The sequence below is a fragment of the Sturnira hondurensis genome, unplaced genomic scaffold (assembly GCF_014824575.4).
Source record: "Sturnira hondurensis isolate 20B ecotype Veracruz unplaced genomic scaffold, ASM1482457v3 Scaffold0022566, whole genome shotgun sequence".
NCBI lineage: Eukaryota > Metazoa > Chordata > Mammalia > Chiroptera > Phyllostomidae > Sturnira > Sturnira hondurensis.
The window spans coordinates 3,571,748-3,586,915 of record NW_028095197.1 but is presented as its reverse complement, the minus strand read 5'-3'; the positions used below and the strand labels follow the sequence as shown (position 1 = coordinate 3,586,915).

At 38.6% G+C, this 15,168-nt stretch overlaps 2 protein-coding genes across 5 annotated transcripts in view; one reads left to right on the top strand and one right to left on the bottom strand.

Moving 5' to 3' along the window:
* Positions 1–2,806, top strand: part of GOLM1 (golgi membrane protein 1) — a 49,751-nt gene extending 46,945 nt beyond the window's left edge. Inside the window, exons 9-10 of the mRNA XM_037036162.1 lie at positions 442–552; positions 2,501–2,806. Coding sequence (XP_036892057.1) covers positions 442–552; positions 2,501–2,544 — 155 coding nt within the window. The 3' untranslated portion in view covers positions 2,545–2,806. The remainder of the gene's footprint in view (positions 1–441; positions 553–2,500) is intronic.
* The window catches only part of NAA35 (N-alpha-acetyltransferase 35, NatC auxiliary subunit), a 60,021-nt gene continuing 47,140 nt past the window's right edge, over positions 2,288–15,168 (bottom strand). For 2 of the 4 annotated variants that reach the window (XM_037036158.1, XM_037036159.1), the window contains exons 16-23: positions 14,842–14,940; positions 14,054–14,232; positions 12,037–12,173; positions 10,914–10,981; positions 9,897–10,037; positions 9,412–9,534; positions 8,470–8,550; positions 7,281–7,663 (exon numbers count right to left, since the gene is read on the bottom strand). In XM_037036158.1, the coding sequence (XP_036892053.1) occupies positions 7,604–7,663; positions 8,470–8,550; positions 9,412–9,534; positions 9,897–10,037; positions 10,914–10,981; positions 12,037–12,173; positions 14,054–14,232; positions 14,842–14,940 (888 nt within the window). In that variant the 3' untranslated portion in view covers positions 7,281–7,603. Of the gene's footprint in view, positions 4,428–7,280; positions 7,664–8,469; positions 8,551–9,411; positions 9,535–9,896; positions 10,038–10,913; positions 10,982–12,036; positions 12,174–14,053; positions 14,233–14,841; positions 14,941–15,168 lie in introns of those variants that run through there. The other 2 variants (XM_037036160.1, XM_037036161.1) reach the window with 2 other exon arrangements.

The following is a 15,168-nucleotide window of genomic DNA, read 5'->3' as shown; positions in this document are numbered from 1 at the left end:
GCTGTGACAGATGACCTGATTCCACTACGATGGAGAGTCGTGTGCTTTGGCTTACAGCGGCCGCTCCGTTTCCTTCTTCTGGAGCAGTGAGCTGTGCTAAGGAGATACCGTTATAAACTAGAAACCTGTTGTTTCCAAAGACAGTTCTGTCGTCTTCTAACCTCCAGTTGATTATCTCTAAAAAAACTGGGGCTTCGATTCAGCGAGCTAGTTACCCCATTTTCTGTGGACTCTGAGTTGGAGTGGACGTGCGTAAGCAGAGAACTTCCACATGCTCTGTACTAGCAGCAAACACACGAGTCCCGTCAGTTCCTGAGGTGCAGAAAAAGATCTGACTGCAGCCACGGCTGAGATAACCCGTCTGGGCTCTGGTGTTTCTGTGGTGTCGAGAGAGAAGTGATGTAGTTCACTATGTTTTACGTGTCCGCACTCACTTTACAGGAAGAAATCAGCCAAAAATGGGAGATGATCACTACAACATGGATGAAAATGAGGCAGAATCGGAGACAGACAAGCAGGCAGCCCTTGCAGGGAACGACAGAAACGTAAATGGTAATAACCGTGGTGGTGGGGGTGGGGTGGCCTCCTTCAGGGTACAGTTGTAATGAGTAAGTGTGTGACCCTCCACTTTTGGAGTGACTACAAGGACTCCCAGCAGTAACAGGGTAAGTGACCATCATGTGAAGGCTTTGTTTCTTCAGAAGCCTTCGACTCTGGGACAGCGGACGGAGGTGCAGGGTTCAGGAGCCTGGGGTGAAGTCCCCCTGTTCAGTGGGGCACAGGCCCTCCGGGGGACGGGTCAGTTGGAGGATATCTTTAGTGACATTTAGGGACTTCCCAACAAAATGGGCAGGTCACCATGTGGTCACTCTGTAGTACCAGTCAAAAAGTCCTAATAAATATGCATGGAGCTCCAGGCAACTTTCTGTGTTAACACTTTGTATCACTATGATTTTGCATTTTGGAAGAGGCCAGGCCAGTGGACTGTATCAGATTCTCTTTTGTTGTGACTGGATTCAGGTTGGACATTTTTTGCAGCTGCAGTGTCTCTCTTGCTTCACACCAGGCGGCAGGTGATGGCAGTTGATAGCTTGGTTAGGGGCTGCCCACACGTCTCCCCCTCCCACGGGTCCACTTTCCCGTGTAATACGTCATCTAGAATGGGATGCACTTTGGTTTTTATTGAGATTAATTGATATATAGCCTTGGGTACGTTTATTTTCTGTTTTTAAGAGTGCTGTATATGCTAGAGAGATTGTTCCATATCTGTGATGTTAAGATGCAGATACCTCCTCCTAGTTTGTCTTGATTTTGCCTGTGGTATATTTTGCCACACACAGATTTCAAAAATTTTTATCCTTGCCCTGGCTGGTGGAGCTCAGTGGATTGAGCACAGGCCTGCGAACCACACAATCGCGGTTCGATTCCCAGTCAGGGCACATGCCTGGGTTGCAGACCAGTTCCCAGCAGGGGACTCACGAGAGGCAACCATACACTGATATTTCTCTCCTTCTCTCCTTCCCTTCCCCTAAAGATAAAGTAAATACTTTAAAAAATATTTTAAAAATAAAAAAAAATTTATCCTCATTTGCATAGTACCTTAGCTCTTGAATAGCGGGTTTTCCCACATGGTTACAGTCTGAGCTGGTTCCCACGTTTACATGAGCCTGGTGTCATCCTACATGTTTGGCTTTGCAGTGAAGGCTTGTGCTTTCAGGTCCTACAACTCAGTTGTCCAAAGGATTTGGCCTTGTGCGAGGCTTTAAAAAAGTGAGGGAGGAAGCAAGACAGGATGAATGCTCTGTCAGCTCCTTTAAGAGTTTCAAATTGAGGAAATGTCATCAACATCATTTTAAAATTGCCACTGGAGTAGTTTAAGGCCCCACTTGCACTGGGTAGAGAAGAGGCATTAGCTCCAACTTTATAAGACAGTAGTAATTTAAAGCAGTCATTTAATTAATATCATTAGAAACTTAATGTGTAATAGTTATAAATATTATATTGGCTTTAGGTCATCTTTGTGACATGTCTTTTCTGTAGTCTGTGTGTCCAAGGATAGAGTAAGGGTGGTGGAAGCCGTGACCTTCAGCTGTGTGAAGGAGGAGTTTTGGGAAAACGGGAGCTGCCCAGAGCGGCACATGCCTCTTAGGAGGCAGCGTGCGTCCTGGCGGAGGGGCACGAACAGAGGGAGGTACAGCATGTGAGGATTGTGACAGCATCAAAAACTTTGAGAGTATTTTTGTTGTCTGTTTTACGGGATGTGGGGTATTACTTCACTGTTTGAAACAGATGTTTTAGCTTTGTTTCCTGGCACCTTGCTGGCCATACGCATGGTCTTGTTTGCTGTCCTGTCCTTGGTAGGAATGGGATCCCCATTATAACGTGGCCATGGGAGGTAGTCTTCTTTGTGACAGTTCCTACGTGCTTAGGTCAAATGGGACCTACCTGGACTGGTTTCTCAAAATGTTTAATTAGAATTTTATATTTTTTTCCTTTTTAGTTCTTAATGCTGAAAATCAGGAGAGAGACAATAAATTTACTTGATCAGCACATGAAAAGAGGAATCACGTACTCTGAATCAAACTGGAATCACATACTTTGTGTCAGGATCGAACAGCGATAACCACAGAGTCTTCACGAGGGATTGAATACTGTGAAATGTACCAAGTAAAATATACATCTGAAGATGATTATTGTGGAATTTTAGCATGTACTTTATGTAGGAAAGTGAGATTGTCTTTTAGATGCTTTTGGGGGGGTTACTTTTGAAGCATTCCTATTAAAGATGTTAAAATTTGTTGGCTGATAGGCATTTCATGAGAAGATCAATGCCAAAAATAGAACACAAGTTCTCTGAGTATATCAACAGTGCTTGTAGAATGTAACTGTGTTTAAAATAAAAGCAAGCCTGTAGGAAGAGTCCACCTTCTGATGCAAAGGAGTGGTCTGCTGCACTTAGAAACTCCTTTTTCTCTGTTCCGAGTCATTCTCTTCTCCAAACGCTGTGGTGAGTGACAGCGTTAGCCTGTCATTTCCGTTCTCCCTGGTCAGCACTGGAGTATTGGTTTGTGCTCTTGCCTGTCCATTTCTGGTTCCTGCACTCGGTGGCCTGGAGCCCTGTTAACACAAACACCACTAACAGTAGTTTAAATACCCCGGTGTTTTGTGGGAGAATTTTTAAAGACTACTTGTGTAATAGCCCTTGTATTAATGTTAAGTGGGTTGTAATTTGAAAACTCGTGATCTATACTTAGCTAATATGTGTGGGCAAACCAAAATCTTCTGTAAGTCTATTATATCACAAAATGCTGAGTTGATTAGACTTTGGACACAACGGGGGCCAGAGCAGAGGTGAGCCCAGGCGCCCGCTGCAGAGCAGTGAGGGCAGCCCAGCACCGCAGGGCGGGTTGTTGTGGACGCCGCCAACTTCGCTGGAGGGAAAGGCGAAAGTTGATGTTGAAGGGTATGTACTAGTTTAAAAAAGCAAGAGAAATGTCGAGTAGTGTGTATGTCATAGTTTATACATTTAGCTTGCAACTATGAAAACTGTCTTAAAAATCTAAAGTTAATATTCATTTGAAAATGACTGATAATTTACATTGATAATAGTGATACTAGATTTGGCTTGTATTGGTCCTTATGTTTCAGGGAAATAAGCTTTTGCCTCTTGTGAATGACTGGCAAAGCCACACCGACGACTTTCACTGGGCCCCCTAAACAAAGGGTAAGTGGGTGGTGGCACTTACTACAAGGTATTTGGGATTGCAGGAGTTGAGATACAGTCTCTGCAGGGCATGTGGCAGGACTCCCTCCTTTCCGGAGAGGAAATGGGCCCGAGAAGTCAGGGGCACAACTGGCCGCACACCTGTGTGGACGTGCTGTGCCCTGGCAGCCCCTGAAGGCGGCCGTGCTTTGCATTCAGGTTAAGATCTCTACCTTGAATGTTCTTCATGTGTAACATCCTTTTACCACATCACTAGGATTAAACCTTCTTACCCAGAAAAGGCAACCGAAGAAGTGTAAAAGTAGCTTTGTAAGATTTTATCTAAGTCCTTGTCCAATACCCCTTTCAGCCTTAGGGATGATACGCTCTCTTGCTTTCTCAAATAAAGCTTCTGTTCATCTTGTGTTTAATCAGTGTGCACACAGTTGCTGAGAAATGAAATACTGTTAGTTCAGCTTTTAAAACGGTTTCCAGTTTTCCCTTCATCCCATTTGATCCCTAAAGAAGCAGCTTAAACTGTGGAGATAGAATGTCAATTTAAATAACCATGATGACTTCATCTGCATTCACAGAGGTGCGTCTGAGGGCGTTCATTCGGCAGGTGTGTTCTTGGAGCTTCCTCCCGGCACTCATGCTGTGTTGCCGCTGGCTCCTTTGGGATCACAGGCACCTATTCCGAGGCAACAATTCAGAGGTATCGCGGCTGTTTAAAAAAGAAAACAAAAATCTGTGCAATAAGCATCACGTAGGTATTTGACCCCCTGACCTTGGTCTCTTGGTGTTATCCGAAATCAAATCAGCAGCTATTCCAATTTTAACAGGCAAACTCTGTTTAATTCCCACTGTCTTCTCTTAGTGGTGTTTGGACAGGAGCGAAGAGTCATTTTATCTTTCCTCCTGCACGTGAGACTGCAGGTGGAGACGCCCTAAGCAACCGTGGATTAGATTTCCTGAATAATCTAATCATGGCACATACTTAATGTATGTACTTTGGTGTGATGAAGTTTGAGATATAAACTATTATGTTTATGTTAAATAACTGGACTGATAACTAGCATGACTGTTTTAATTGGTTGAGAGCTGGTTATCCATTCACAGTAGAACCTGGAACGGTGAAGAGAATTCAGGGTCCTTTATGGTCCAGTGGGAATTAGTCTAATAATCTTTTAGGCAAAAACATAATTGGAGTAATAATTGAACAATGAAAAAAGATTATTTATGAATGATATTTTACAGGACACTGAACAACTTCTAACATGTCTTTGAAATTAATTTTAGGAAAAATACAAATTTAAAATAGAGGTTCCATTAACTGGGTTATATTAATTTTTTCTCCCCACACGTCACCTTAGACCCTGCAAATGTTCATTAGTGTCAGAAAGTTGGGGACAGTTTATTTTCATTTTGTATTTAAATGTTTGTGTATTTGTAGGCTATTTCTTAGCTCAGAGAGCAACACTTTTTAAAGTGTACTAAGCCACTGTTCTTCAAATCTGGTTTGTAAAATTCTGGTATGTATACACTGAATGATGTGCATCTCTGGGCAAGTTAAATTACTTTGAATAGTCTCATCTTTAAACTACATATACCTTCAGACAATGAGTTTTATAACCAAGCCCTTAACCAGTTGAGACAAGTGCTTGTTCTTTATTCTTACTCCTTGGAATAAAGTGCTACCTTGTCCTGAGTTGAGTGACACAGTAAGTTTTGCTTTTATAACTTACATGCTTACAGAGATTCCAGTTCTATGATGGTGCTTGGTAAATACTTGACTCTTAAGCCAAATGAATGATTGTGATTGATCAGAGATGTGGTCCTAGATAACCTAATTTCCCACGTAACTGAGGTTTGCCTTTAGGAACCTTCATAAACAGATTTAGACAAACAAATGCCTTTTGAGTGAATGTTAATCACACAGATGAAAACCCACTTAGAGGTAAGAGGTAAGGCAGAGTCTTTGTGAATGAGCTCCTGGCTTTTTAATCATCTATCTCTCTTAAAGCTGTTGTGAAATGACAGTAATGGAATGTCCATTAAAGGGTGATGGACCGTATCTGCCTTTATCTTATGTTCATATTTAAGCTGTCACCTGACTTTTAACTCTCCAAAAAAGCTGCTGCGTTATTAACATTTAACATGAGTATCATTTAAGATCAGTTTTGGGACCTCAACCAGCAGCCTACAACTGCCATCTCCCCTCCCCGCCACAAAGGACAATCTTGTTCTAGTTTTTTGAGATGGGCTCATTCAAAAACTATTCTACATGTCAACAGGTACCACGCCTTCCTTTAAGCATAGCTTAATGTTTGAATTATAGACAGAAAATTACAGATACTGTACCTGTATTTTTGCAGGAGTTTAGAAGTTCAGAGTTGAATAACTTTACATGACCTTCCAAAAGCTGATATACCCTTTTAAAAAATTTCTAATCCTGACCTACCACATTCTATTTTAGAGAGGAAGGGAGACAGAAACATTGATCAGTTGCTTTCCATATGCACCCCAACCAGGGAATGAACCCACAACCTTCTGGTTCATGGGATTATGCTTCAACTAATTGAGCCACTCAGCCTGGGCTACATTCTTTTTAAATGTAAGGAATGGAAGGCATTATTAGCAGAGGACTGGAAAATCTTAGTGTAAATGAATGCATAGGTGGACTGGTTCAGTGTCTCAGCCAGGTCATTTCAGGTCTTCAAAAGCAAAATTTTAAAATACTTTTGGCAGCTGTAGGATGACAAAAAGAGTCATTTCAAGTTTTGACTCCTTATGGCAAAAGCAACCAGTTCTGGTTTCCCTACTTTCCTTAAGATTTGGAGGTATGATATAGAACTTCTGCTTAGGTTGCTTTGCAAATGTCAAACCAACCAATTTCATCACCTAAGCAAACTGTTGAAGGCAAGGCACCAGACTCCAACTTGCTGCCTCCAAATTCCTCTGCACTTCTGGCAGCCCTGGGTTCTCACCATCAGGTGTTGTCCCTGCTTCAGTAGGGGCAACCTACTGCACTAGAGGCCTTGTTTTTTTGTTTGTTACCGTCTCTATGCAGTTTACCCCAGGATGGCTCAACACCATCAGGATGTGCATTACATATTTAAAAAACCCACATTCCATTAATTGCATGAGCAGGTTCCAGATTGATGAAGTCCCTTTCTCAAGTTTATACACTTGGAAGATAGCACTTTTAGTTGTAATTTAGTTACTTTTTTCTAAGTACCTTTCAGGGGCTTGGTCTAAATTTAATCTTTTAAAAGTATCAAAGTAACAGTTAAAGACTCTAGATTTAAAACGAATCTACATTCTTACAGGTATATAATTTAAGATGTCATGACACATAAAATCACAATCCTAATGTAACGTAACCTTCCTATATAGCCTAGAAGTCCCTTCTAAAATCCCTCTGAAATGGATTTTGCCAAAGTCCCGTACAAGTGTTTAATAAATCCCTTGGTTCGAAACTTCTTTGGGATGATTTAAGTTACTCAAATGTTAAAGAGTAAACACCTTCAGTTCTTAACACGTATCAACAAAGTGCTATTGTTTTCATCTCCAGTAATACATTTTTGTCAAGAAATTTATTAACCTTTACAAACACTATTCTCAATCATCCATAAAAATGATTTACGATTAAATCTGTAATAAAACCATACAAGGTTCCTCAATGCATTCAACCAGACCACTGTTACCCAAGGACATAATAAACCACTTTAAAACAGCAGTTATCATTCATGTCATATAAGGCTGTCAAATTAAAAGAATTCTTTATAATGGGTTTTTATCCAAGAAATCCGTTTCACTTCATATTAGGTGGTAAGACTGACGGATGGATCCACTAAGAGTAGAAAGTAGATTTTACCCCTTTATGGTCACTTTTCAATCTCAAACAAGCTTCACAACGGGAAAATATTTGTGAGCAGAGAAATCAAATTCGGGCGGAACCTATAAAGAAAATCAGGAAGTCGATGTTATCTAACAAACATTCAGACAGTAAACAATAAAGATTACTTTTACCTTACAGTATCTTGTGTTTCTAAGGGTAAGGCAGCAGCACAACACAGATTTTTTAAAAAGCTGGTTAAATGACAACTAACCTGAAGGGAAAAAAATAATTAGCCTATTTCCAGGTTTACGAAGATCACTAGAAAACAAGCTGACCTGTTTTCTATCTTAGAATAGTTAACAAAGGAAAATGGGACTTAAATTACAGGAAAGGTCACGGCTCAGTAAGTCTGGTTCCAGAGTCACTCACTGTACTGAACGATGAGATGAGTGTCATTGGTAAAGAAGGACAGGAGGTAAGACCGAAAAACTGAGACTAAGCAAAGACACATATAACAGACACCACCAAAGCTGCCTCAGCGGCTGGCTTCCAACAGATGCAGAACCTGTGTTGAATGTTTACATAGCACTGGTGTTAAAACACTACCAAGGAAGCTCATGGAATCTTCCATGTCCTGTGACATTAAAAATAACTTACCACTGAAGCACTCGCCTTTCTAAAAGCAGGTGACTTTTTAAGTACCTCTTCCATAAATGTATCATATACATTTTCTTTTTTACCCTGCATCATTTGATAATTTACGTAGGGGGGGGAGGAACAAAGGGCAGACTTTTGAAATTTTAAAACGCCTTTTGAGATAATTTTTGAGTGAACTCTTATAACAATACTTGTACATCTTTTTGAACAAAAGTGAAGTTTCCCAGTAACTTAGGCCCACCATTTCTCTTCCCCACAGCGTGCTTACCTTAGACTCCTTTTTGTGTCCTCCTGCCAGTAGCTTCATAACAACAAAGTTGGGTTTGGCAACCTTTAAAATTCTACTGACCTAAACAAATGAGCAACATTAAATTATCAAAACATAAAATTCATAGTCAAAATGTCTTTATAGATAGATATTAATAGAAACTTTGTACAATATCAAGTGTTGATATTTTATTAAGGGCAATTTTAAAATATATTAGTAACTCTTTACAGAATAATGCATTTCAATAAAATTAGTTATGTCGCAAACTGTGAAAATAATGGAAGCCTGAAACTTAATATTTGCAAGTTTTAAACTCTATAAAGAGGTATCTCCAAATAAAGTCACCAAATACAATAGCTCTTTATTTTAAACGGTCATGTGGATTAAAGTGGTTTTTACTTCCTGTGATAAATGACCAGATTATTTTTCAGATTTAAGTTTGAATACAGTAAGCTATAGATTAAGATATTTTAAATATTAACACTTTTGAGCTATGGATCAATTTGGATCTTATTTCTATTCTTCATGTTTCTAAGTCTTTTTTTTTTACATTGATTTGAGAGAACTGATTTGTTGTTCCTATGCCTTCACTGGTGGTTTTCTTGCATGTGCAGAGACTGAACCTGAAACTTTGGCGTACGAGGCTGACGCTGTAACTAACTGAGTGACTCAGCCAAGGCCCAAGGTTCTAAGTTTCAATTTCTCCTTGCACTGATTTCTAAATTTATCCACAGGAGGTATTTACATCACCTCTCCCATCAAATAATTTTAAGTCTGACCAGGTTAGATTAGCAAAGCCATTTGAAATCCTTGGCAGAAACATGATAGGCTTCATTTATTAATTCTATAGAGTTCATTTTTATAATTAAAGTGTCATCCAGTAGTAAGACATGTACTTCCCACCAACCTTTTCCTCTAGAATTACTGTGACCACACTCTTACCTCATGGTCTGGGTTTGGGATGTTTTCCAGAATCATCTTCGCCTGCTGGAAGTGCTTACTAGCTGCCACATACAGATCTGGAGACTGAGGGGGAGGGCTGTATTTATTGAGGTCAGACATTTCCTAAGAAGGGGGTGATACTATTATTCAAAACGTGTTTAATATGAACAACTTTAAAATATCTTTAAATTAATTCTACAAAGACCATCCATTCGTAGGTACACAATGAAGGAAACATTCAGCATGTACCTATTTTTTCCTACATAATAATAAATTCTCAACCTTTGTATACTACCTCAGGTTATTCTCATACTTAAAGATAAATACAACCGAAAAAAAGCCAAGTAATTTTCACACTATTTGAAGTGGTTGTCCTATTGGTTCAACAGTCTGATTTGACTATTTTAACAAAATGGCTAGACACAAATATCTGTAAGAAGGTCTAAGACTAAATATTTTACAGTGATTTCGATGAGCAGGTTCACCTTGAACTGCAGATAGTGGACTGGGGGTGGGGTCATCACACTGTTGAACGGAGCAAATCTGTGCTCATACCGCACTTGTTCACTGTCAAGTTCAAACTTGGGCTTTCGTACTTTGCCATCCATGTCAAATGCTACCATGGTCTAAAGAAAAAAAAAAGAAAAGACACTAATATGAAAAAGTGAACATTCTCATGAATTCAGAATAGAAAACAGGTGTTTACAGAGAGTTAAAACAACTTAAAGCTCAGAAATCAGAAATGGAGAGAAAAACTGGCTTTAGTATCATTTTTATGTTATTTGCCATCTTTTACATAAAAAGTTTTCAAGGTTGTATGTTTATGTTACTACTTTTTTCCCTGTGAAATTATACCAGGTGCACATTTTTTTCCCGATGTTTCATGCTTTATAAAAGCTTTGAAACTTTCAAATAAAAGCTTCTGAAGAAACAAGTAAGGCATATAAATTTTTGTAAGATAAGAATAGGTCCTGTTTTTCAAACAGGAGTCCATGTTCTATGTATTTTAATATAAGTTACTTTAAATCATTTCTTGAATTGCTCAGTACAAGTTAAGACTCAGCACTCACTATACCTCCTTGAAAATGCCTGCTTTTGTTTAAGCTACACACTGTGGAGCCCACCCCCTTCCCGCTATATTCCTAAAAAATTTCAAACCCCATCTCTTCCAAGAAACCTTTGTTGATCATCAACCAGAAGTCAACCTTTCTCCACCTGTCACACAAGTCACCTGGCCTGTTGTTAATTAGACACTCGAGAAAAGGATCGAGTCTGATTAGATGTGGTCTCCTGAAAATGTACTTAGTACTCGATATCTGGTGTGAACACGGGTTCAAATACCTGGCAAACAATTTTAATAAAAACAACTAGACTTGGAAAAAAGCTAATTTCAATAAAATTTAATTAAAAGGATGAAATTAGAACCTAGAAAAAATTTACATTAAACTATGTAATAGCAATCTAGTTAAAAAGCAGAAAGAACTTTTTTCCCAACAACTTACCTTAAACATTCCAGCGCACATGTTCTGATAGGCCTGGCTCATTGTGATTTCTCGGCTCAAAGGGCGAACTGTAATTAGAAAAACCACCTATGCTCATTTACCCTTCCTCTTGCATTACTGCAGGAGAAAATCTAATTTTTGAAAATCTACCTTGCTTATTAAACTTTCAAATGCTTTGTTCCTGCAGGCTACATATTATTTTATGACCCACTACAAATAATACTGACAAGCTAAACAAAAATTATATTTCCCAAATGGCTCACACCCTAACATTCTAGTATTAGTAATTTTAACTTCTGAATGCATCACACATCTTTTCTATAAGCAATTTGATATGTTTAATCCCAAATGGCTGTGATAGAAGCCACTTATTTTTCAATTACAGTTTACATTCAGAATTATTTTGTAGTAGTTTCAGGTGTACAGCATGGTGGTTAGCCAATCATATACTTTACAAAGTGATCCCCCTGATATTTCCAGAACCCACCTGGCACCATACATAATTCAGAGACTTATACAGAAAACCTGTGAACAATTGTCCATGGGTTTTCTATATAAGAAACCCATGAACAGCCTACCCAAACTGCTGAAATCCTAAGGAAATAGAGTAATATTTTGTAACGACTGTAGCAGTATTGTAGCCCTTCTATAAGGGACCAGTAAGCAGTCCCTCTGAACCATCCTCCCCCTCGGGGTCCTTGGGCGGTGTGCCCCAGCGCCATGGAATCACCCTTCTGTGCGGACTCTTCACAGCACAGCTCCGGATCTACCTCCCTGCTCAGCTGTCAGCTTCTGTCAAAAGATCAAAGGTCTCCTGCGGTCTTCTGCCCTAACCTATCTTGCTCGCAGCCTTCATGTGGCTACTTCTTGTCCTAAGGTCCCCTGACACATGGACTCACAAAGAAGTAATGAAAAAGCAAGGAAAGGAACCAAAAAGGCTTGTGTCACTAATCCTGGGACTCAGTTTCTACCTTATACTTTCCAAAGAGAAGACGAGAATTAAATGATTATGACTGATTCACCCATTACAGGGGACAAGTAGCACTCCCATCTATTTATGTGTAGAAACCAAAGTGTCTCCAATGTTTATTCATTTCTTAGGTTTAAAAATAACCCCCAGCACCTTTCTTCTTTTTCTTTGTCTTTTTACTGCTACGGCCCTTCTGTTGCTCTTCCATTATCCTTTCCTCCGCCATCTGAGAGCCATCGGCACGACTTAATGTCGACATCAGCCACGCATAAAGGAATTCGGAGAGGTACCTTACAGGATAAAAAATGTGAGTTCATAGTAGATGTCTATGTGAGATAGCTTTATCAGCACATGTATTGGTACTATAAAGATTAGTTTTCATAATGCTATGAAGTCTTTAAACAACAGATTATCCAATTAGGTAACTGATGGGTTACAGCTTATAAGAAATGAGCGTTACAAGTGGTTAACTTCCCCTTTCTTATAGCCATCTATGCTGCCATACAATATGGAAAAATCTGTTTCCTACAACATGTATTTTACAACTTCACAAAGGATTTCTTGATAATGATGCATATATGCAAATCAAATAAATCCCTTTATGTTAGTTTAATATATCACAGCACCTTTCACCTCAACTTACTAATGTAAATATTGTACTTTCCTGTTAATTACAAAAGAAAGCAAGTCCAAATCAAGAGCACAAAATCTTCCAATCAGCTGCCTCAAACCACAAAGAACTTCAGCATTTTCCCTGTAAACTGTCGTCTTTGTCTACTATGAGTTAACAAAATGTACCCCAAATATCAAGACCTGTTGGTAAGAGCTGTTATCCATTGAAATGTTGGAGAATACACCAAATAATATTTTCCTCATACTGCTATAGCTGATGCTCAAATTCAGTCTGCACAGCCAAGAGTCTTCTGTTGAAGAATCCCAGCAGCCATGGTAACAAAACCATGCCAACAAGAAGAGATTTACTTTTATTCCTTCACAGCAGTTACTCCAGGAAATATATACTATCTTTATCACTAATATAAACATCTTAATGTTAAGACCTAATATATAGAACGTAGTTGTTTGTGGTGGGGAATAATAGGTTATTACTTTTAAAATTACCACCATACTTTGCCAGGCTAAGGAAAAGATTCAAGATGACTGAATTCACCAGCACACAGTTTTCTTTATTTTCTGTCTGTGACGGCTTTTCCAGGCCTAGAACACTCTCAAGCACCCTCTTCCTAGGTTCTTCACCTCATTTCTAAGTGGAAGCAAACAGCTGTATACTCTGTGTGGGGTTGTCTCCTACCAACGTCTTCAAACCTCCTGAAACATCTCAGGGCCCCAGTTTGCAGTTACTATGCTCCTGTGATAATCTTGGCCTTCAAATTTTTAATTTTAATTCTGTTAAGTATTGAGTTAGCCAAAATGTTCGTTTATTTTTTCCCCCGTAAGATGGCTATAGTAGTACTTAGATGTCTTTAACTCCATTTAAGCAATTTTGTTAGATTGTATTCTGACAGCTGTCTTATCAGCATGCATTTCAAAAAACATTGGCGAATTTTTGTGTAGCCACTTTAATATTTAGATGGGAGAAAATATGCAACATTTTCGGCATACGGTACTTTATTATTTCAAGAAAGGTAAAAATGCAACTGAAATGCAAGAAAAGATTTGTGCAGTGTATGGAGGTGCTATGACTGATTCAATGTGTCAAAAGTGGCGTGTGAAGTTTTGTACTGGAGATTTCCCACTGGACGATGCTCCCCAGTCGGGTAGACCAGTTGAAGTTGACTGCAATCAAATCAAGACGTTAACTCAGAACAGTCAATGTCCTACCACGCGATCAGATAGCTGACATACTCAAAGTATGAAAATCAATAAAGTTATTGGTGAAAATGAAAAATGTGTCTTTTACAGTAAAAACCAAATGGACTTTTTGGCCAAGTCAGTATATTCAATGACATTAGTACCTAGCATCACTGAAGTTAGGGCAAAGTGTGTGTTAATTTTTCTCCCTATAAACAGGTAAAAGCTCTTCTAATAGTCCCACAACTAAAGTTAAAATACACTAAATGAAAAAAGTACCCCGAAGTTATACTCTACAGATGCTCCTTCAGATCTTTTCTATCCCACCCACTACCAATTTTAACTGAAAGTGTTCGCTCACCAATATATGTAGTAGTACTCGTGCATGCTGTAGAGTTCCAATTCAAAGCCACTTAAAAGATACTGTATCATAATTCTAAGGTTATGGTAAAGGACCCAGGTGCCTAAACAGGCCAAATGTTGCCTTTGGGGTTCCTGTTTCAACAGCATCGTGTGAAGTGCCGCATCAACCTTCTCTGCCTATCAGAATAAAACATAACATTTACTTTGTTAGGTAATGAGAGAATTTAAAATAAACACTGAGTAATAGCATGAGCAGAAAATATAAATCTTGCCACTAAAAGAACTCACACTTACAAAAGCAGTCTGGTTAAGTTTATACCCCAACTGTCATTTCACGATGGATACCATTTAGCTAAACAGTCCTTAAAACTGAAAAGACACCCAATTTATAGGACAAAAGTAAAAATAATGGACCTTCAGGTCTTTGGTTACATTATCAATTAATATTGCTGCTGCTCACAATTTACGGTTAATTTGCAATACGTTTTATATTAATGTGAACTTACTATACAATTATAGATGTACACATATTTTATAACTTATCATGATTATCAAAGAAATAATTTAAGATGTTTCTCAGTTTGGATTACTGTTGTTTCTTTTTTGTAAACTTTTGCTTTGTATATGAAACTGTTACACTGTAAGTAAAAAGGTAATTCACCATACTGAAAAATTAGTAGTCAAAATAAGTAGTCAAAATATTGTTCCAAAGAATTGTTTTTAAAAATCTGGTCAAGGCATATGAATTGCTTAGCTTTAAAAGGAGGGACACTTGTTGGCTCTTACCTCATCCTGCAAGGTAGCAAATTCCTCAAGAATATGACCCAGCTTGTCTCTCTGACGAGCCCTATTATGCCCATGGATCTGAATAAGACTACAGAATGGCTGCAATACAAATAGAACTTGTTAACCATCAATATGGAATTTCCAGATACTATAGAAAATAAACATTCAAAGTTTCCAAAATCTGGTTCAAAGAGAAAAAAAATACTGTGTATATAAGAATCATGCCTATATATATTTTTTACATAAGTATTTCTCTTTAAGGAGCTCAACACTAGAATTTATCCATAGTTAGAAGTGGTTGTTTATGAACCTTGGTTTCATATGACA